Source organism: Callorhinus ursinus, unplaced genomic scaffold, assembly GCF_003265705.2.
Source record: "Callorhinus ursinus isolate GAN/ISIS: 27379988/994484 unplaced genomic scaffold, GSC_fseal_2.0 scaffold38, whole genome shotgun sequence".
NCBI classification, from domain to species: domain Eukaryota; kingdom Metazoa; phylum Chordata; class Mammalia; order Carnivora; family Otariidae; genus Callorhinus; species Callorhinus ursinus.
In genome coordinates, this window is record NW_027397100.1 from 12,516,711 (window position 1) to 12,539,736 (window position 23,026).

General features: G+C 45.7%; 1 protein-coding gene and 1 long non-coding RNA gene across 2 annotated transcripts in view; one reads left to right on the plus strand and one right to left on the minus strand.

Annotated features, from left to right (window-relative positions):
- Positions 1 to 23,026, plus strand: part of LOC141370568 (uncharacterized) — a 74,114-nt gene that overhangs the window by 37,287 nt on the left and 13,801 nt on the right. The gene's annotated exons all lie outside the window — the stretch shown is intronic.
- LOC112827732 (latherin-like) lies at positions 13,695 to 21,768 on the minus strand. Its single transcript, XM_025876466.1, has 7 exons — positions 21,669 to 21,768; positions 20,354 to 20,501; positions 18,488 to 18,592; positions 17,464 to 17,613; positions 15,773 to 15,854; positions 14,860 to 14,923; positions 13,695 to 13,708 (listed from the first exon to the last, which is right to left on the minus strand). Exons 1-7 carry the CDS (start codon positions 21,766 to 21,768, stop codon positions 13,695 to 13,697), a joined length of 663 nt encoding a protein of 220 aa, XP_025732251.1.

A 23,026-nucleotide genomic window follows, 5' to 3' on the forward strand; every position in this document is an offset into this window, starting at 1 on the left:
GGCCAGGGACCCAGAGGGAGGCCGTGTTGCTTGGAGACGCCCAGTAGAGCCCACTGTTGGGTCATCCAGCAGCAGTCCTCTCCTTGACCCCGCACAGGCTGGGTGGTGGGGATCCTTGGGGATCCTACAGTAAATGAATGAGGATGGCTAATTTCAGGCTTTCCAATTGGACTAGGACTTTCTTTTTTTTTTTTTTTTAAGATTTTATTTATTTATTTGACAGAGAGAGACACACAGAGAGAGGGAACACAAGCAGGGGGAGTGGAAGAGGGAGAAGCAGGCTTCCCGCGGAGCAGGGAGCCCGATGTGGGGCTCGATCCCAGGACCCTGGGACCATGGCCTGAGCTGAAGGCAGACGCTTAACGACTGAGCCACCCAGGCACCCCTAGGACTTTCTTAAGGGCAAGATCATTCGCAGTGCCTACTGTGATGCTTGCTTGCCAGAAATTAGTGTTAATGAAAGTTTGTTGAGTGACTAAATGACTGAATACATGAATGAGTGAGAATAGTTGATCTCTGAACCACCTACCAAATTATATAAGTTTCTGTAGGGCAGGGTGTGAGTCAAATTAATCCTCAAGTGTCCAGTGCCTCCCATGTTTACTGCACTGTAGTTAGCAATAAATGTTTGTTAAATGATATGAACGAACGAATGAATGAATGAATGAACAGTTGGATGGATGGTTTATGGATAAGATTTACAGGAGGTAGACAGAGAGCCTTGAAGCCAAAGCATTAGGTTTACTTCATTGCTCTGGAGTTGGAGGTCAGAGAAACTTCGGTTCAAATCCCCCTGTCCTCACCATCTCAAGAAATGGTGCCACAGTCCATCCAGTTGCTCTGGCCTCAGCCCTTGGCGTTCCTCTGGACTCTTCTTCCCTCATTGCCCACAGCCCATCTGTCAGAAAATCCTGCCAACACTTCCAGAATCTGACCACGTCCAGCAGCTCCTTCTCAGCCACCCTCACATTGGCCTGGATTACTCTGGGGTGTCCCTACCTGATTTTGTGGCTTTCTCCCTTGCCCGCCTACCGTCTCTTTTGTACACAACAGCCTGTACAGTCATTTTTTTAAAAAGATTTATCTATTTTTATTTGAGGTGGGTGGAGGGGCAGAGGGAGAGGAAAGGAAGAGAATCTCAAGCCCACACCCTGCTGAGCGCAGAGCCCAGTGGAGGGCTCGATCTCACAATCCTGAGATCATGACCTGAGCCAAAACCAAGAATCAGACGCTTAACCAGCTGAGCCACCGCAGTGCCCCCTGCAAGATCACTTTAAGATGTTAATCAGACCAGGGCCCTCCTCCGCTCCAAATTCTCTAAAGTTTCCCACTGCAGCCGCACAGGCCTCGGGGGGTCTGGGCCCCACAGTTCAGCCGTTCAGCTGCTGGGAGCTCTGAGACAAAAGGCACTCTTCACTCCCTGTGCTCTCCTCTCTGGCGGTAGGGAATGTGCAGGGTCCTTTGCAGAGCTCACAAAGCCCTGGGGCCATCCTTGGGCACCTCGCATCCAGTTTTGTAAGAGATCATAAGGAAAGCATTAATTCAGGGTGATGGCTTTCCGGAATTGACGTCCTTGAAGGGTTCACACTCCCCTTGGGGATGTTTGTAGAATATCAATTACCTCGAAATGTACTTTTCCAGTCTTCCTGGTCTTGTGTAACCAGTTGGGATTTTGTTATTTTTTGTCCAGAAAATTGGAGAAGAGTGGCCACTGTTGGGAGGAACAAACCTGTTGTCCCTGGCTCTTTGGAGGTCTGAACTGGGGAGTGGGGAGGGCCGTTAGTCCTGCCTCATCACAGGCTGTGGCTCTCAGGGCCACCGAGTCTACAGAGATGACGGGGTGGAGAGTGTAGACTTTTCCAAGCCTGGTGCAGGACAGGGGAGCAGGAAGGCACTGCTCAGGGGTGAGCTCTACAGTTCCTTGTCCTTGTGGTGCCCCTGCCCCTGTGGGGAGACTGCCAGTCTTCAACCATCCCTGCTGTGAGCACGGGATGGTGACGTGTGGTTGTGAAGGGGAGGCGGGAGGTGCTCTGTGAGGGCCCAGTGAGGGGAGACCTGAGCAGTGGGGAGAGGGTTATCAGAGAAATGACCTCCCCGAGGAGACGGAATTTGAGTGGACATTGAAGGGAAAGGTTAGCTGGTGTGGTGTCTCCATCCCCTCCAGCGCCCCCCACCCTGCCCCAATCCCCAGCAGCTACCTCCGAGGATGGTGGTGCTGACATTTATTTGGTGGGCCTCGTACACTGTGCTAAGCCTGCCCCACGGGTGATCTCATTCCACCCTCATAACACATGTGGGGGGGGCGGGAACCCAAAGGAAGCCAGCGGCCTGCGGAGCTCCCAGCCGGGATGAGGATGAGCTGCCACCCCAGCAGGCTCTCTGGCCCTCCCCTGAGTTGTGAGATGTTGTTTCCTTTGGAAGGTGGAGCTGCTGGATGCCCCAAAGCTCGTCTATTAGCCATGATCTTTACTATTTCAAAGAACTTTCTTTAGAACAAACTTCTTTACCTTTTTGGGGGGCATTTTGAAAAGTGATGAAAACTTTGGTTTGTTCAGAAAAACAAAATGTACCTATTTAAAAAATGTTGCTCATAGTAGCAGGATTTCCGTCATACTCCTAAGGTGTGCCCATCAACACCAGTTAAAACCTCTGCTCTCCTGGGTAATTGACTTTCAAGGAGTTTGACTTGGATAAAATTGTATTTATCCAGTCAACCATTACTTCCTGTGGGCCTACGATGTGCCAGGCCCTGTGCTTGGCTCTAGGCAATAACAGACACCCTGCTTCTCCAGCAACTTTTAGTCTGGCGAGAGAATCAGAACCAGACAAAATAAACAATACATGGAATAACTACAAATCGTATCAAAGGGAAGAAGTTGGGTGAGATTGAGAATAGGAGGGAGTCCACTTTGGGTGATGAGTAGGGAAGGTCTCTCAAGAAGGTGACATTTGAGCTGAGTCCAGGAGGAGATGGAGCCTACACTGAATGTAGATGGGGGAGGGTGTGTCTAGCAGACAGAACGGCAGGGGCAAAGGTCCTGGGGTGGGAAAAGTCTCAGCAGATTGGAGGAACAAAGGAAGATGGGTGTGGCTGCATCTACTGGGTCAGAAGTTGGTGCCCATGTGCCCAGGCTCCCACCCATGCCTCCAGGGAGGGGGTGTCCGGTGTGACAAGGAGGCAGGAGTTTCCCCTGGTTCACAAGGGCCAAGCAGGCTTTTGTACATGAGCACCCTCCTATAGCCGGGCGGAGGTGCCCCACCCTCCACCAACCCTACAAATCCCCACCCCCCTGCAGCTCCTTGGGCTCTAAGGCAGTTCCAGGTCCCCAGCCAAAGGCAGAGGCCCTGAAACTCCAGGGGGCAGCAGAATGGGTAGAAACAGAGTGGTGGAAGATTCCTGCACCTGATTCAGTAGCGGGGGGAGGCTGCTTTAGTTCACTGAGAATCACTCTTCTATGGAATGGAATTCATCATTCACGCAGGCATTCATTTATTCCATTTTCTTTTAGAAATATATGTTTTTAACAATCATAGAAGTCTAAAGACTGGAACTTTAACCCAAAGACAAACTTCCTTGAAAAGGGGGTGAGGGGTAGGAGGGGAGTGGGGTGCCTTCTGAATGGAATATCGGGCTTGACAAACGATGATGAGGTTCTGGGTTCTGGTGTGGCCTGAAGCAGGGAAGGGAAAGTGGAAAAGCTGGAGTTTCTGGGTACCTTGCAGTGCTTTTGGGAGGACAAGTGGGACTTGTAGAAATGCAGAGTCCTGGGCCACCCCTGAGCAACTGAGTCTGTCTCTGGAGGTGGGGACTGGGACTAAGCTTCCGGGTGAGTCTGCTGCACATGGTGCACGAGAACCATGTAACTGAAGTAGGAAGATGGTGCCAGACAATATTTGTTGAGAGCTGACTGTGCTCAGAGGGCAGTCTAAATGCTTTACTTGTAATTGCTTCTTTAATCTTCCACACGGCCCTGTGAGGGAGGTACTGTCATGATTGGCCTCCCTTTGCAGAGGCACAGAGAAGTTGAACACAATCCCTGAAGTCACCAGCTGGGGACAGGTGGGGCTGGGGCAGGAGCAAGGCAGCCAGACCCACAGAGGGGAGATCAGAGGAGCGGTCGCTCATTCCCCATCTACCTCCTCCTCCCACAGCCCACTCCGCTCCCCCACACGATCCCACGGCCCCCACAGGCATTGCAAGGAGAGGCAGGAAGAGCAACAGTGGGCTCGTATTGAGTCCCAACTCTGTGCCAGGCTCTGCTCTAAGCGTTCATTGTAGATTAATTTCCTTAATCCAATAGCCCTGGGGTGCCTGGGTGGCTCAGTTGGTTAAGTGACTGCCTTCGGCTCAGGTCATGATCCTGGAGTCCCGGGATCGAGTCCCACATCGGGCTCCCTGCTCAGCAGGGAGTCTGCTTCTCCCTCTGACCCTCTTCCCTCTCGTGCTCTCTATCTCTCAAATAAATGAATAAAATCTTAAAAAAAAAATCCAATAGCCCTGGAGGGTTGTGTTGTTATTACTGAACTTCACAGATGCAAAGCCTGAGACACACAGATGAGATGGAGTCACTTGCCCAAGGACACACAGCTGGTAAGCCTGGAGCCAGGATTCAAACCCAGGCTGTCTGGCTCTGTAGGCAGTATCTCATCTCTAGATAAATTCACCCACAGCCCTTGCCCTTCATCCTGGGCTCTGTGAGCCTGTGTTGTCCAGTGGCATTTCCTCTCATATTCCAGAGAGGCCACTAAAGATTCCAGGGGACATGCATGGCAACTATCACAAGATTTTCAAAGAGCTGGAGTTGATCCACCAGGGGGAGTGAAGACTGCAGGTCTCACCATAACCATGAACTCTCTGAACCACTAGGGGGCAGGAACTGGCTGCATCAAGCCCAGGGTCCTACCTAGGGACCTGAGATGTTCTCAGGAGAAAATGAGGGAGGCAGGCCATTCACAATGACCAGCTATTCAAGAGCCACGCCTGCCTTAAATGTCAGCCAGTGGGGAGGAGGAAATGTGCTTAAGTCCTCTTTAAAGTGCACATCAGACCTCAGCATCCATTGTAAGAAGCTTGAACAAGAAAAGTCAACTAAAAACAAAGCAAGCAGGGGCACCTGGGTGGCTCAGTTGGTTGAGTGGCAGACTCTTGGTTTCAGCTCAGGTCTTGATCTCAGGGTCCTGGGATCAAGTCCCTTTTTGGGCTCTGTGCTCAGCACAGAGTCTGCTTGAGATTCTCTCTCCCTTTCTCTCTGCCCCTTGCCCTGCTTGTGTGTGCAATCTCTCTCTCTCTCTCTCTCTCTCTCTCTCTCTCTCTCTCTCTCGCTCTCCAATAAATAAATAAATCTTTAGGGACGCCTGGGTGGCTCAGTCGTTAAGCGTCTGCCTTTGGCTCAGATCATGATCCCAGTGTCCTGGGACTGAGCCCCACAACGGGTTTCTTGCTTGGCAGGAAACCTGCTTCTCCCTCTCCCTGCCCCCCGCTTGTGTTCCCTCTCTTACTGTGTCTCTCTCTGTCAAATAAATATATAAAATCTTAAAAAAATAAAAACAAAGCAAGGAAGTAATAAATGTTGGAATAAAAATTAATGAAATAAAAACTGAAAAACATTAAAGAAAATCAGTGAAGTCAGCAGCCAGTTCTTTTAGATTAATACAATTGATAAAACTCTAGTCAGGTAGATTCGGAAAAAGTAAGAAGATACAAATGACCAATATCAGGAATGAGAGGGGTGACAGCATTACAGACTTTACAGATATTATAAGGATAATAAGGAAATATCATGAATGACTTTATGCCAATTAATGCTACCACTTAGATAAAAGGAACAAATTCCTTGAAAGACACAAACTACCAAAACTGGAAGAAATAGACAACCTGAAAAGCCCTGTATCTATTAAAGATACTGAATTTGTAGATAAAAATCTTAGTGCACAGAAAACTCTAGAACTAGATTGCTTCATCACCAAACACCACATTATACCCAAGCAATTCTAGAAAACTGAAGAGGAGAGAATACTTATCTAGTCCTTCTATGAAGCCAGCCTCACCCTAATACAAAATCCAGACTAGGATCAATACTACAGACCAATATTTATCATGAACATAGAGACAAAAATCCTCAACAATGTATAAGTGACTTCAATACAGATTTAAATGCATCATGATTGAGTGGGGGTTTGTCTCAAGAAATCAAGTTTAGTTTAGCATTTGAAAATCAGTATAATACCTCATATTAAGAAACTTGATATGTAGTCCATGAAGGACATCTCAGATTGCATGGGTATTTGATGTCCCATGCTTAGATATTCATCTCTACGAGGACTCAGTAGCAAGACAGGAGCTGTTTTCCAAAATTAAAACAGTTATCTGCAGACCAGGATAAGGCTTTTCTCTAAAGCCCTACACATCTGTGCTGTGTTTCTCTTATTAGAGCTTGCCAGAGCATCCATAAACATCCTCATTTGCCACAGATACTCTGAAAGTGTACTTGGTTCTGGCTAGGTCATAAGGACAAAGTGGTAGAGAAACTTGCACTGCTTGCTGGAGAGCCTATTCTTGCTCTGATTCCTCCTCAAACCGGTACCTTAATAGTTACTCATAAATGCATCAGAATAACACTTTTAATTGTGGTATGCATTACCTTAAAAATTAAAATGGCCTATGAAGCTTTGTGCCTTTTTGTACTTGCAGAAACTTCATCAAAGTGCTGGGGACCTGGGCTTTTATGAGATTGTATCTCACCTTCTTCCTCATGTATATTTTCCTAATGCCTTTAAATGCTTATTAATTCCTGCTCATCAAGTTTAGTCAGCATAATGTTACCAAGGTATTGGACATATGTGATGTTCTGTGATGTCCATATGATCAAGATTTTTATAGATTATGTTACTGTAGAGTGCACAGTAGTGCTGGGAAAAACTATGAAGGTGTCCTGATAGCACTGCCAAGTAAAAGCAAGCTGATTCTGATGGTCCCTACATCTTGAAATAGGGGGAAAAACATTTTCAAGGGCAATAGTGAATCCCAGGTGTCAGGGGCTGGGTTGACTTTAAGGACAGGGAACAGTCTTGTTAAATGGGGATGGGATAAGTCTTGTGAGGTTTTTTTTTTTCTTCCTAATGTGTTCACTTGGCTAGGCTACAGTCCCATTATCTAATCAGATGCTAACCTAGGCAGTTTTCAGATGTAATTAAAGTCCATAAAGTCATAATGAGATGACTTAATGTAAGGGAGATTATCCTGGATAATCCAGGTAGGACTAATACAATTAGTTGGGAGGACTAGAAAGTAAGGCTGAGGGGAGAGAGGGAGAAAGGGGGAGAGAGAGAGACGGAAAAGAGGAACAAGGAGGAGGGAGGAGGAGAAGGAGGAGGAGAAAAAGAAGAAATACTTCCTTTGGACAGCTTCCGTGCTTGAGTCTCCCTTCCTCATGGCTTGACCTATGGGTTTTGATCTTGCTTAACCAACCCCCATAATCATGTACATCAGTGCCTTGTAATCCCTCTCTTTGTCTCTTTCTCTCCTCTGCATTAATCCTGACTGATACAAGTATCAGCATCCTTTTGTCTCTCAAATTAAAATGATGGCCTTTGTCTCTCCAATTTCCCCCAGTAGTATTGCTTTGCTTATTATCCTGTTATAAGAGAAAGCTCTCCACTTGGCCTTTCTTCTCCCAAAAGCTCTCCCTCCATGGATCAGAGAGCCGCAGGGGGATTCTGCCAGTTGCTAATTATGTCTCTTCCAATTATACGTTAAAGAATTGGAGAAATAATCACAGAACAGGTCCATGTAATTATCAGGCCCATTCTGAATCAAACTCGTGCCAAAACTCCATTTACCATTTAACAACCATTAGCCCACTTTGGTGGACCATAAAGTTATTTTGGGTTCTTGGAAAGTAGCATAAATTCAGAGCCAGTATCTCATATCCCCAAAAGTTCTGGGTATTTTTCCACAGGGCACCATGATTCTCATAAATGTCAACAGGCCAATTTGGAAAGACTTGAAGGAAGACTTGGAGTACATGCTGTGGCAATATTGCAGGATCCCTTGCTTCCCCTTCAATCAAGGGGTTCCTGATCCTGAACTGGCTTTTAACTGGAAATTGGATGAAAAGTTCTGACTTTCCATTTTGGCAACCCAAGTCAAGTTTCTAACCTGGAGATCCTCCTGATCGATTAACATTTATTTTTTTATTTTTTATTTTTTTAAAGATTTTATTTATTTATTTGAGAGAGAGAGAATGAGAGAGAGAAAGGTCAGAGGGAGAAGCAGACTCCCCGCCGAGCAGGGAGCCTGATGTGGGACTCGATCCTGGGACTCCAGGATCATGACCTGAGCCGAAGGCAGTCGCTTAACCAACTGAGCCACCCAGGCACCCTCAATTAACATTTAATAGGTGGGCCATCTATTTCCTTTCTAGGGAAACTGTGATCAATTAGCAGTTGCCAAATATTCTGATTACCAATTCATCCTTGCTATCCATTACAATAAGCGTGCTGTCTTTTTTTCTGCCAATTAAGCTCCACCACTTTCTCTATGTTACTCATATATCTCATCATCCCCCATTGAAATCAGGGAGTGCTTCTCAATGGCAGCATTTCCGACGTAATAGAAAACAGCTTTTCAAGAATATGGATGCTCTCCTAACTAACGTATTTTTCAATTTTTTAGTGAAGAGATTGTTGTTTGGGTCCTCTCAGGAAAAGTAATGGTGGGGTCACATGTGTTGGCAAAAGATAAATCCACTCCAACAGTCCAGTCTCCCCAAGCCTTTGGATTCCTTACTTATACCGAACCTGGAAAGTTCTCAGCCTCATGGAATGAAGGCCATTTTTGAGTTTATTTTCCAGTAACCAACACAGTAAGTTATCAAAGCCATTTTCAGCTGTGATCTAATATTAAATCCAGAATCTTTGATAAAGGTACCCATCCATTAGTTAGGAGCAACCCAGTTTATATTTTATTTGGTCTGACATATTTAGAATCAATTGCTGATGTGGAGAATGATGTGGTTTTGGAATATAGGTGAGGTTTGGTGGGGTGAGGTCTGGAGCCAAGGGCCAAGAAAGAATTCTTGAGACGTCTTTGATGCAAAATGGTGGTTTTATTAAAGCCTGGGGACAGGACTGGAGGACAGAAAGAGCTGCTGCACTGGGATCGTGAGGAGCAGTGGTTATATTCTTGGGAGTTGGGAAGTAAGGAAAAGGGAGGTTTCAAAAGAACTTTCATATGCTAAAGAGGACCTACAAGATACTGGCGGCCTCGCCATTGTCAAGTTAAGGTTGTTTTCCCCACTAGCAAGGTATTAACATTAAGATAGTTGGGAGATTCCTGGAAGAATGTCACACATGTCCCACCTGGGAGTGGGGGTGAGGGGAGGTTGCAGGTGTCAGCTTGTGCTTTGTCTTCAGCTAGCCTTCTACTCCCTCATCGGAGAACAAAGGCAAAAGAAAAAGAATTAAACTTCCTTATAACTTACAGCCTATTGACAAGTACTTGGGACTGGCAGAGTGACCTTCCTGAAGGAGTTTAGCTGCCTTGGTGTTAATACTTTGCCAGAGGCAAAAGGCAACCTTAACCTAACAGTCGCCTAACCCCCAGGATCCTGTAAATCTTCTTCAACATATAAAAATCCCTTTGGAAACTTCTGTTATCACTACCCCCTAAGATATATGTTAGCCATCATCCTCCAAGCATATGGCCCACTGATATACATCTTAAGAGTCTAGTGGACTAGGGTTTTACTAGACAGTAGTAAATGACCTTTTCCTAACAACAGCTAGTCCTTCAAGGTCCTGGAAACTTTGCTTCCAAACTCCTTAGAGACTTAAGCTATCCATAGCCCCCTTATATTGAAAGTATATAATCAGTCACTCCTCACAACCCCAGTGAAGCTTTTACTGTCCACGGGTCCTGTCCCCATGATTTAATAAAACTACCTTTTTGCACTGAAGACATCTCAAGAATTCTTTCTTGACCGTTCGCTCCTGAACCCTAACATTTTCACATCAGTTGCTATACATATTCCCCATGTCTGCTGATATAAATTAACAAAAAAAGTAATTATTTTGAGTAAGTTGTTTAATCTTTATTCTTGTCCCCTTGGAGCATGCTGAGATCTGAACCAAGTTATGGGTCTACTGGCAACAAAGAGTGGTTGGGATGAGTTTTAAGGATCTTGGAGGAGAAACTTCATGCAACTGGGAAGCAGACTTCTGAAAAAGGGGCTCCTGTTGGCTGGTGCAGTATTCTGAGGAACATAATAAAGCTGGTTTCGGAGCATTAAAAAAACAAAAACAAAAGCTAACAACTTGTAAACTGAAACCAACTTCCCCTGATTGGGTGAAAAGCCATTGCCCGGTGATGCTTAGAGGAAGAGGAAGCAAACAGGAGACAAGAGTTTTCTTTTCTCCTCCTTCGGCCTTGCAATCTTCCTCCATTAAAGGATCCTAACAAAGGAGCAAACCAGTAAAGAAGACAGGTGGTTTTCAGAGTCCCAGACTCAGCACTGCAAAACAAGAGTACAGAAATATAGATATGTAACCAAGAGATAAAAGCTTAATAACCACCACAATTTATTTAAAAGAGTAAGTGATGTAATGTATGTATGCACAGAAGGGTGCCAGGCATGAATCGAGGTAGTGATAAGGAGAAAAAGAGGAGGGGGAGCAGTTTGGAGTGGTCATGCAAAGTTAATTGCTAATGACTTGAGGAACATGAACACTGAATAAGGGCTCACTGGTGTTGGCCATGAAGGAAGTCATAGATGACCTAAAGTAAGTTATCTTGAGTTGGGGGCATAGCCAGATTATCCAAAATTGAGCACTGGATAAAGGTGAGGAAGTAGAAACAATGGATAGCAGTATCTCTCTTGAGAAGTTTGGCGATAGAGGGAAGAAAAATGGGATTACCAGGGCCGAGAGAAGTTTTCTTCCATAAACCACAACTTTGCAGGTTGCCTAAGGGACCTATTGGATGAGACCAAAACTCTCACTTCACAGTAAGGAGATTGTGGCCAAGCTACCCAAGGTCACAGAATCATCCAGAAAATATCTCAGACAAGACAGAAAGACTTGTTCCTTAGTTTTTGGGAAACCCCAGGCCAGAGTGTTGAGGTATTTCTGAAATAAAGGCTAAATTAACCTAGGAATCCTCCCCCACTCTGCAAACTTTTGTCATCATGATCAGACCCACTGCCATCTCTGGCTATCTTTCCCCCTCGCTCACATGGCACTACGGAGGCAGGACATCCCGCAGTTCAGAGCTGCAAAAAACAAGTTTATTGTGAAAAAATTACAGGGAATCAGCACATGGATTCTGGTGGGGAGTTACAGGGAAATAGCGTCTATTCAGAGAAGTAGGGGAGATCCCTGGAGTCCAGGGTGGGTAAAGAAACTCCAGGTGGCATCTGAATAATCAACATGAACATCTATATAGGTGATGGTCTGGAGTGTGGAGGACATTCCAAGGAGGAGATCAGCAAGCGGGACCTGATTTTGTGTGATATAATAAAGATATTAGTCAACCTCGTACCCCTCTTTAAGGGGGGTGTAAACCAGAGCTTAGAGCCTCTTCCTCGCGCCTAGCTCACTTCCCTTGTAATGCTGTCCACTATCCATGGTGCTGAATCATCTTCCAGTCTGGACATCCAGCCACTGCCTATCCCTGGATAAAAAATTCTGTTCCCTGTAGTGTCTCTCATCAACTATGATGGATTTTCCTTGTCACCTTGACTTACTTCATGACACAAGGATGTAAAATACTGCCAAATGTCCTGCTTGATCAAAGGACATATTTCTTACTTTTAATATTGGCAACACAGTCACATTTATAAAATACTTTCTAGGTTGAACCAAATATGTAGACTGAATATGACATGGGGACACAGTTTGGAGCTGCAGTGATAGACGGCAGCCCAGATATATTGGTGGGTATAAAATGAGATGCTCTAGGCTTTTCAAAGTGCTGCAATTGGCAACAAGTTAGTTAGAACTGCATTGTCCAGTATGGCAGCCACTAGCCATACGTGGATGTTGAGCACTTCAGTTGCAGCTAGTCCAAACTGAAATGTTCTATAAGTATGATATACACACCAGATATCAAAGACTTAGCACAAAAAATAGGAGGTAAAATATTTCATTAATAATTTTATATTGATTAAATGTTGACATGATAATATTTTGGATATATTTGACAAATGAAATATATTGCTATAAATGTAATCTGTTTCCTTTTCCTTTTAAAAATTTCATCACTAGAAAATTCTAAGTTACATGTGTATTTTGTGTTATATTTCTATTGGACAGCATTAGTTTAGAATCTTACATAACTAAGCTATCAACCCAAAGACATAGATTCAATTATATTGTTGGCCATTCGATTTCTTACATTTCCTTTCATGGACTGCACCTTCTTCTTGGTGGCTCAACCCATCACATGAACCCTTGTTCTCAGAAAGCATGTGTATAGTTTGCTACAAACTTATCCTTACCACTCATTCCCTCATCCTCCATGACTCATATGACCAGTCACCTAGAGCTTCTGCCCATTGTTCAGAGCATCAGGTCCTTTCCTACTCCTGTGTATTTGCACATCATGTATCCTCTGCTTTTAATGTTTTTTTTTTCCCCCATAAAGAAAACTCTTAATCATTCTTCAACATCCAGTTTAAATCCTGCGTCCTCTTGAAGTCCTCATGGAAGTCCCCAGGCAATGCTGCTGGATCTTGCCTCTCTGCTTCCACAGACTCCCAACCAGAACACTTTACTGCATGTAAAATTGCCTGTTTATTTGTTTGACCCTTTACTAGGCTGGGGACTCTTAGGGCTATGTCTAATTCATTTTTGTAATGCTGGTACCTGGGATACAACAGGGAATAAGAAAAAGTCCTTTCTTGCATGAAATATACATTCTAGTAGTGGAGACAGAAAAGAAACAGTCTAGTAAAAAGTCAGATAATAATGAATTTTATGAAGAAAATTAAGGAGGGAAGAGAGTGGGAGATATGCTTTTTTTTGAGAGACCTGAGATGATGACACTTGAGCAGAGTGTATTCAACATAGAATAGTTACAAATAAATACAGAATACATAAATAAAACTCTTTTTACAGAAAGATGCCTTGTATGGCTGAGCCCCTTCCACATCCAGTCACATTGCTCTCCTTTCTTGCTTCTGAAAGGAAAACTCATTCCTGCTTCAGGGCTTTTGCACATGCTCATCCTCCTGTCTGTGGTGTTCTTCCCCTCGGTCCTGGCACAACTCCTGCCTTATTGTTCATGGCTCAGCCGAAAGATCTCACAGAGCTTTCTGCCTGACTCTACTCTCTTAATTTGATGCCTCCTTCCCGTCACTCTCTCACACCGTACTTGGTTTCCTTTACAGTACCCACCATCCTCTGAAATTTAGTTGACTATGCATTTATTTACTAGTTCATTGTCAGTACACCCAACTAGGATAGAAACTCCAGGAGAACAGAGTCTTGTGTTGTTCAGGGCCATATCCCTAGCAGTTAGTGCATAGTAGAAGCTTCACTGACATTTTAAGAATGAACGAACGACCCATTTATAATGACCCTAAAGACCAAGTGCCATCACTAAGGAATGGAAATATGCTCTGATCTCTCACCAGATTGGCACAACCATGGCTTCTTTACTTTGGGGATATTTGGATGGTGGCTTGGTACCTGCCCTGCTACAGCAGCAGACCTAGAAGGCAAAACAGATACCTTAGACAGTGGGAGTAAAGGAGGATCAGAGAGGCTGAAGGAGTTTTCTCCTGCTCCACATGGGGGCAGAGCAGGGTCAAGGAATGAGCCAAACACTTGAAGACATGAGGCTGGAGCTGGAGGCTCTGCTTAGTGGCTGGCATCTCTGATCACTTCACTGACGGTTCTGGGCCTTGTTTTCCTCATCCATAAACTGGGAAGAACTGCTCCCTCCCAAGCTAGTAACTTAAGAACTATACATTGAAACAAGACCGTGGAGGAAGTTGACATTACAGCAGCTGGTGGTCTCCATGGCCATGTCTCCAGAATGGTGGCCCAATATCAGCGGAGTGAGGGTATTGGTCAAGCTGCCCCACTCACATTTACTTTGGGAGAATCTGGGACCTGCACTTTGGGAGCTTTAAGACTCATTCAGATTAATTGCCTCAAGCTTCCTCCTTCATAAATAGTGAGCTCCCTGTCAGTGGAGGTATGTGAGCAGAAGACAGAAAAGTGCTTGCTGGGAGAGATATTTAAAGGAACTTTAGAAACCCCAGCAGCTAGCACTTAATAGGACTAATGAATCTTCAGTGAATGAAGGAAGAGTCCTTTACGCCCAGAAAATTCTGTTGGTTTTCAAATTCCCATTGGTTTTCAGATTCAGATTCCCAGCTGCCTGCTTCGGCTTCTGGACCTGGAAACTTCGGGTGCCTGGAGGTAGAGACTACTGGAAGGGAGCAGTCTTTGGGCTGAAACCAGGCCAATTTTCTGCTCATTATGCAACACCATCCAATCTAGAAGGGTAAATGAAAAATCAGGCAGCTTTTCTTCCCCAGAGAAGCTCCCATTTATATCTCAGCTTGTCTCAGCTTTGGGACCAGAATGGAATTGAAACCAGCCTGTATTTGGCTAGTGGTGGAGGTTCAATGGCCAATGCGGCAGAGTGCTTAACCCTGGGCGTGGTGCCCAGGACTCCCTCAGCAAGCGGTCCCTGAGTTTATGAGGATCATTATTAGCAGGGACCATTCTGCCTCATGGAGGCCAGGATGTTTTGTCTGGGAGAAGTGTCAGGGGAGAGGAGATGTAAAGGGTGAGGGAGGAGTCTGAGCCTTGTCCCGGGGTGTCCTCTGTCTTCTCACCAACAGCACTTACTAATCAGTTCGTTAGTCACTTGCGGATTCAGATTATAAAGATGCAAATTAATGAAGGGACACGTCTGAAAGACAAGAAAGTATGCAAGAGTCAGGAGGAGGGCTTCACCAATGGAGGCTGAATATTCACAGGGCAGTCAAGGCAAGTTCTCCTTCTAAGACAATGTATCCTAGGGAACAACCAAGTAGGGGGGTTGGGGGGACAGACTGCCCAGAGGTCACATGTCAGCTGAGCTATTTGGCAGCTCTGTGACTTAGGTAAGTCATTGGCCATCTCTGGAACTTTTTCTTAAATCTGGAAAATGGAGATAATACTGTTATTTAGAATATGAGATTGTTTTGGAGGATAAGAAAATTCATGTAAGTTCCTTAGCACAGTGCCTGTGTGCTTAATGAATATTAGCTGTTCATTTTATGATTACTTATACTTATTTTAGAGATAAGGAAACTGAGTCTTGGAGAGGCTTATCAACTTATCTCCAGCGACACAGGTGCTGATTTTGACTTGAAGAATTAAATAATATCTGTAAAGCACTTCACCAATGCTGGTTGCAGAATGGGAACTTGGTAAATGCCATTCTTCTCTCCCTAACTCTCCGTCTGAAAGATTTACTTCCGGTTTATATAGATATATTTTAAAGATTTTATTTATTTATTTATTTGGGAGAGAGCGAGAAGAAGAACTGTGGGAAGGGGCAGAGGGAGAGGGAGAAGCAGGCTCCCCACCAAGCAGAGAGCCCGATGTGGGGCTCAATCCCAGGACCCCAAGCTCATGGCCTGAGCCAAAGGCAGCCACTTAACTGACTAAGCCACCCAGGTGCCCCGGTTTCCTTCCAGTTTATTAAGAAGATATAGTCCACCAAGCTCTGGGTCTTAGACTAAAAAACTGAAGTAGTTTGGGTTTATAAACTTACTTTTGCTCCCAAATTATTGATTATCAGGTCTCCCAGGACTCTTTCTACGTTTTCCACAATAATTGGTTTCATTGGGGTGATGCTAAATGAAGAATGAAAGTAGAACAGATTAAATTTTCCCCAATTCTCCTTTCTTTACATCACTTATGTGCTCAGTTGACCCCACATTATTTAAAGTCTCCTTGTTTCCACAGCTTTCCATGACCCAGCCTTGCCCTTCTGCTCCAACCTACGTCTTAGGGCTCCTTAAAATTAATCTTTCAGTTGAAATCATCCTGCCCTCATCATTGTTTCCCATGAACCCCCTCTCCTTGCCTATTTTGTTCCTCTCTCCTGGAATTCCCTCTTCAGCTTCTACCACGCTTTTAGGTCCTGATCACTCTCTTTCCGGCACTTTCCTGTTCCTCTCATTATCTAATGCTCCAACAGAACTTTTCTCCTTAGCCCAATGGTCATGCCTTCATGGAAGGAGTAGTGTAATATTCTCCAGTTGGGGGAGAAGAGAAAGAAGCGGGGAAATAGCAGTGTAAATGTGTCTTCGGATTCCTGACTCAGTCCATAATCCTTACAGGTAAGGGTAAATCTCATTCTCAGGCCAAGTGTTTGCTTTATATATAAATCAGCTAATCTACCACTTCCAGCCTGAGGATGCAGATTTCCCTCAAAGGAAAGACTAGTTTCCTTCAACATCTCAAAAGACAAAAAAAGATACAGAGCCACACTGACAGAATTTCCCTTGGGGGGAATGGCTGTGAGTCAAGGGTGTCCTTACCTGGAACAGGACAGGAGGACATTACCAAACGTGTAAGAACTCAGAAAGGATTCCACACTCAGATCTTTCTCGATCAAGTGAGCAGCTGGGAGATGAATCAAAATAAAGAAATCATGAATGAAAAAGACCCAGTGTACAATAGATTGGTGATGACTATTGGATTCAGTTAATCATGGACATGAGCCTAAATTTTAAAAAATCTTATAAAGAAGATTAAAAAAGAGAGATTATAAGTTTAGAAGATAACACTTAGTAAAAGGGCAAACCTCTGAAAACAGTTACTCTGAAGAGGAGGTATCACAGACCAATAAACAGATGGTAAAATCCTTGCTTTACTGGTAGTCAAGAGAATGGCATCCATGGGATTTTCTGCTGAAAATCCCTACTGAAGAGAAAAGTTGTAAAAATGGGAATAATTGGTCCAGATTGGCTATGGGGTGAAACTTGACCAATGTCAGCCAGAAACACCTCACTTCAGTTCTATTGGCGAGGTATTTGGTAGGGGACTTGGAATGCCTTAAAACTATTACATACCTTCAAATTTAAAAGTCATAAAACTGTTTATACTCTTTAAGTAATCTTAGGAATCTATAATTTCCTGCACTGAAAGGTTCAGGATTATTTACAACAGCAAAAAATTCAGAAATAACCTAAATAACAGCCAATAATTGAGTGAGGCTGCTTTGTTTGTCCTTGGTACTATTCAGTGAATCTCTTTTCATGCCAGTGAAAATATTGTTTTCATAATAAGCAAAAATTTTAACTGACATGAAGTTCTTTTTGTAAGACACACATCCCCATATGCACAAAAGGCTCATTGGAGAAGGGATTGTTTTGCTAGTGAGGTCTTTCAGGTGAAGCCTCCTTGGGGCTACAGCACAACCAGTTGGATGCAGAGAGAGAATCATGGAGAACTTACAAATTTTCGGATTGGATCCATACAGTGTCAGGTGCAATCCTGCAATGCCCAAAGGCAAGTTGGTATTTGCTGTCTTCACCCTTCTCCAAATAAAGCTGGACTATCATATCTGTCCGTACATGGAATATGCAGGGATTAAGAGCCGGAAACCTGTGGGAGGGAAGAATGAAGGCTGGTGGGAGAAAGTCTCAGAGCTTAATTCCTGCCATTTGTTTCCAGAATGAGAGTTCCCCCATGTTTGTGGAGGACCCTCAAAATCACCCTGTGAAGATCATTTCCTCATTTTTCAAAAGAGGTGATTCGGGAGAACGGGGATGGCTTTCTCCAAGTCGTGCATCCAGCCAGTGGCGAAGCCAGGTAGGTCTGTGTTCAGGGTGTATAACTGATACCCCCTATCTCTGGCTCAAGGGACAGTTAGAAAGGAAGTGGTTGATTCTAAGTATAGGATCCTATCAAAACTGAGAAACTGTGACTTTGGAAAGTACTTTTCTAGAGGTCACAAACTCCATGACCTCCAGGGCCAGGCTTGAGCTGGAAATGAGTAAGGGAGACCAGGGACTGGTTTTCACAGAGAGGGGTGACAGCTGGGATGAACTGAAGAATGCCTGTTCTCCCTGAAGATGCACCGTGCAGACCGAACAAAACACATCTGTGCACAATCTCTAGGCAATGGTGCCAAGGGGCATTGGGGTCTAGAGCAGATTCTGTGTCCTTGTCTTAAGTTGTATTCAAACCGAGGTAGGTGGGCTCAGGAAGTCCAAATAAATGAGGGTGGGGCTCTCTGGATAAAGCAGAGAAAGGAAACCGGCTCAACCTGCTCTGCTTTCCCTAGAAAGGCCCCAGCTTGGAAGCATTCAAGTATTCCCATGCTCTAATCCTACCGGAGAGAGTGGCCCAGGCCCGGAGAGGGAGGGTGTTTTTGCCCCAACCACACAATGAGACTTCCACTGGACACCCTTTAGTTATGGCTGCTTCCCACACCCACACATCAGCGGATTACCAGTGACTTGCAGCTGTTACTTACTTTATTTGTATGGAAAATGCCAATGGTATCCATAACTCGACCCCCTTGAAGTTAGGGGAGTTCTCAAGGCAGACCTGAAGGAGTCGAAGGTCTTTGATCTGTACCCTGGGTGAAAAAACAACATAACAGGGAAGGTGGCTCTAGCCGTGGGTGGGCCCTGCTTTGGGCAAAGGCAGGTCCCCTGCAGAGCAGAAGCTGACTGTATGCAAAGATGGTTACTGACTCATTAATCATGTAATTTATCACGTAGCTGGTATGCTCAGGGAATATAGTCCTGAGCAAAAAGAACCTCTTGCCTTAATGCATTACAGAATGGTCACGTCTAGCCCTTTGGCCAACACCAAGCAGGCTGGAATAAATGAGTGAATAAATAATGAGTAGAAGACGGAAAGCTATAGACAGCTAATGCTTGGGCAGAGCATATATATGTAAAACAATAAACGCAGTAAGTGAATACATAATGTGTCAGGTGATGGGTGCAGTGAAGAAAAAGCCTGGCAGGATCAGGTGAAGAGGATGACACTGGGAGGAGTGGTATTTTAGAGCACCAGGGAAGGCTTCTCATAGCAGGTGACACTGGGGCAGGGTCATGAATGAAGTTAGGGTACAGGTATGAGGATAGCCAGGGGAAGAAAGGGCCAGGCGGAAGACAGAGAAAGTGCACAGGCCCTGAGGCTGGAACAGCAATGGGCTCAGTGTGTGTGGAGGGGGGACAGTCAGAGCTGGGTGGCAGGGGGCCTGTGGGCCATTGGTAAGACCTTTGGGTTTGGTTCTGAGAACAACTAGAAGACATTGGAGGATTTGAGCAAGGGAGTTACATTGTCTCGCCGACTTAGAAGGATGCTTCTGGTTACAGGTGGAACAGAATGGGGGAGGAGGGGGCTTGCTGTGGAAGCAAGGGGACCTGGGACCATAAGTCAGAGGGAGATGGTGGTGGTTCAGACCAGAGGAGGTGCAGAAAATGGTCAGGTGCCTGGCTGACAGGGTATGTGGACAGGCTGCATGGGGGTGTGAGTGAAGAGAGGGGCATTGGATGATGTCAGGATTTTAGGTCCGAGCGACTGGATGGGTGGAGTTTCATTAGTTAGGATGGGCTGGGCTGGGCTGGGGGAGGAGTAGGCTGGGACAGGGGTGGGAGTCAGCAGCAGTTTTGAACGTACTAAGAAGAGGGCCCTGGGTCATCATTGTCTTCTTTTTTTAAGATTTTATTTGTTTGAGAGGGAGAGGAAGAGAGAGCATGAGCAGGGGGAGGGGTAGAGGGAGAGGGACAAGCAGACTCCCTGCTAAGTGGGGAGCCTGACATGGGGCTTGATCCCAGGGCCCTGAGATCATGACCCGAGCCAGTCAGACACTTAACCGACTGAGCCCCCCAGGCGCCCCGGGCCCTGGGTCTTCTAGGCTCTGCTGGCCAGATGGCATCGATTTTTGTGATTGCCACATCTTTACTGCAGAGGTTATTATAACTGGTACTGCTGACTGGGGGCTTACTGAGGACAGGGAGCTGTGTAAGCACATGACCTGTATTATTTCACTTAATATTTACAACAGTCCCATGGGGTCAGATGCTATAGTTCCCCATGTAACAGGGGTAGGAGTTGAGTCTCAGAGAGGGGAAGAGACTGGAAGTGAGCAGCCATTCTCTTCCCAGACAGAGAGACTGAACCCAAGTCTTCAGCATCTCCCTAGCTTCTGCCTCTACCCCCAGTGGGAATTTCTCTCCACCAGTGGGTCTTAGTCCATCAGAGGGGGAAGGGCTGTTAGTTGAGGAAAGGGCCTCCGTAGAGTCAGAAAATGCCAGGAGGGTGCTCACAAACCAACAAACCAGGACAGTCTAGACATGGGGGGTTCTGATCAGAGACCACTCACATTAAATTGGCATCTCTGTTGGTGAGCAGGCCACCCAGGATGTCCTGGTTGCCTCTTGCAAGGGTGAAGACATTCTTCAGCGACCCCTGGAAGTCAGTTGTCTGCAGGGCAGAAAGAATGTTCGTACCAAGGAGTCCTTGTGTCAAAGCTGAAAAACAACCTATCCGCCCCCCCAACCACCACCATTAGACATTTAGATGCCAAAGATTCTCAGATGCAGCCTTGACCTCTAAGCATGTCCCACATATGGATCTTACTCCTAGTTTTCCTGGCCTGCTTGGTGCTGGGCCAAGTTCCAGGTGCAGTCATTCAGCAAATATTTGTAGAGGCCTACTGTGTGCCAGAGCCATGGCAGGCTGCACCTGTGAGAACAGGCAGCACTCTCTGCCCTCATGGAGCTGGCGTTCTGGTGGGGATGAGGGAAGAGAGATGATAAAGTAGTGAGTAAAGGGACATGTGTGAGTTAAATACAGATAAGTGCTGTGAAGGGGCTGGTTTCAAAATATTCAACAACCAGCTGGGCACAGGCACCAACCAATCAGAAAGGACATCAACCATAGCTCTGTAGCCAGGTCCTGTGGCTCCTGGGCTGTGCCAGGGGTTGACTCATTAGATTTTGGTTGGTGAGGAGGCTGGAGTCCTGGGGCTGAAGGCGGGATGGTTGGGGTGATGAGGGCACCACCTGGGGAGTCTTTGGGCAGGGGCTACTTCCCAAGGAGTTTAGAAAAACATTTCAGTATTTTAACCACCACAGCCATACCAAGCATTCTGCTGAAGCTATTTTTGTCATGAGGGAAAAATAAAAGACAGATTGAGGAATTGAGAATATTGGGTGAGGGCAGTAATTCATGCAAGGATGTCAAGGAATGTCTTCTGCAAATGCGACATTTTAGCAGAGACTTGAAAGAAGGGAGGGAGCCACGTTGATAGTTAGTGGAAGAGTGTTCCAGGCAGAGGGAACAGCAAGTGCTAAGGTCCTGGGGTGTGCTCCATGTGTGGAAGAGGCTACTGTGGCAGGAGGGGAGCCACTGAATAGGGGGTGGTAGGAGAGGTGAGCAGGGGCCAGTCCAGGTGGGGCTGGGCCTTTGAATAGATAGACCAGGGCAAGGAGACAGGAAAGAGGGGAATCTTGGGAGAACAGTATTAAATATAGTAATGTAGTGATGATCAGAATGGCTAATAATTAATCATGTTAACTGCCTCCCAGGCACAATGCTAATTAGAACTTAACCCACATTGGCTCATGGTCTAGACTTTTAGGAGAGGCCTAAGGTTCTGACAAGGCCAGGTGTGACCCAAGGCAGGACACTCTCACCATTGGTGATCTGAGAAGAAACTCTGGACAGGGCCTCTTGAGCAGAGGTTGAGGCCAGCAGCCCACAGAGGAGAATGAAGAGGCCGGAGACCTTTAGCATCTTGGGTCAGGCACCTGTGGGAGAGCAGGCAGAGAGGGTCAGCTGCAGGGTCATTCTCTGAGAGAGAATTCTTTGAGAGGGTCTCCCCAGAGCTTTGGTCTATGGTGGCTACAGAACTCATGTGGCTTATTCTACAGATGGGGCCGGTGAGTTTCAGAGAGGAGACATGCTTCTCCTCACAGTATAGAGCAAGAAGTGAAGATTCCAAGAGATGAAGTCACCTGCCCAAGGCCACACAACTTATATATAGGTTTCACCCTCATAAAACATAAATCTAAGCCTCAGCAGAATCAAAGCAATCCACTTATATTCTGTCTTTTGGCTATCTTCCTTCCTCTTTGGAAAAAGATGGCACCATTCAGATCCTCTATAATTTTTATCATAATGTCTAGCATCCAATGAAAAATGACAGGGCACATGCGCACACACACTCTCACACACACACACACACACACAGGACAAATGAACTGAAATCCAGGAAATTAAAATATACAATATAACAGACCCACAGGTGAGTCAATTATTCAAATATTGAGCAGACAGCAGGGCAAACAGCCCATAGAGGATGAGAAGGAGACCTGAGACTTTCAGCATCTTGGGGCAGTACTTGTGGGGATCCCAGGTAAGTAGAGTCAGTTTCAGGACCACTGTGATGCCCTGGGTCTCTGTCAGTTGATTCTGGATGGGCTCTACAGTGGGGCAGACTTTATAAATGGTGAGTGACCCCCTTGCTGGGGAGAATGGCACTGGGTGATGGACAGCTGGGACACTGATGAGAAGCCCTCAATCTCACCATGTCCAACCAATACCTCCAAAGCAAACATTCCTGCATAGAAGGCCTGGGGAATTAAGGGGTTAGGGACTCAACTGATGTGTCAATAACATACTTCAAACTGTACATCATGAATCTCACCAAATGCAGAGGGGCAGAGAAGGTAGGGAGCATTGAGAGAGTCTGGAGACTGTGTTCATGACTTTTTTTTTTTTTTTAAGATTTTCTTTATTTATTTGACAGAGAGAGACACAGCGAGAGAGGGAACAGAAGCAGGGGGAGTGGGAGAGGGAGAAGCAGGCTTCCCGCTGAGCAGGGAGCCCCATGTGGGGCTCGATCCCAGGATGCTGGGATCATGACCTGAGCCGAAGGCAGATGCTTAACGACTGAGCCACCCAGGCACCCCTGTGTTCATGATTCTTGTTCATGGCCCTGAAAGAAGGGAGGGAGACACGTTGATAGTGGAAGAGTGCCATGAGTGAGGTG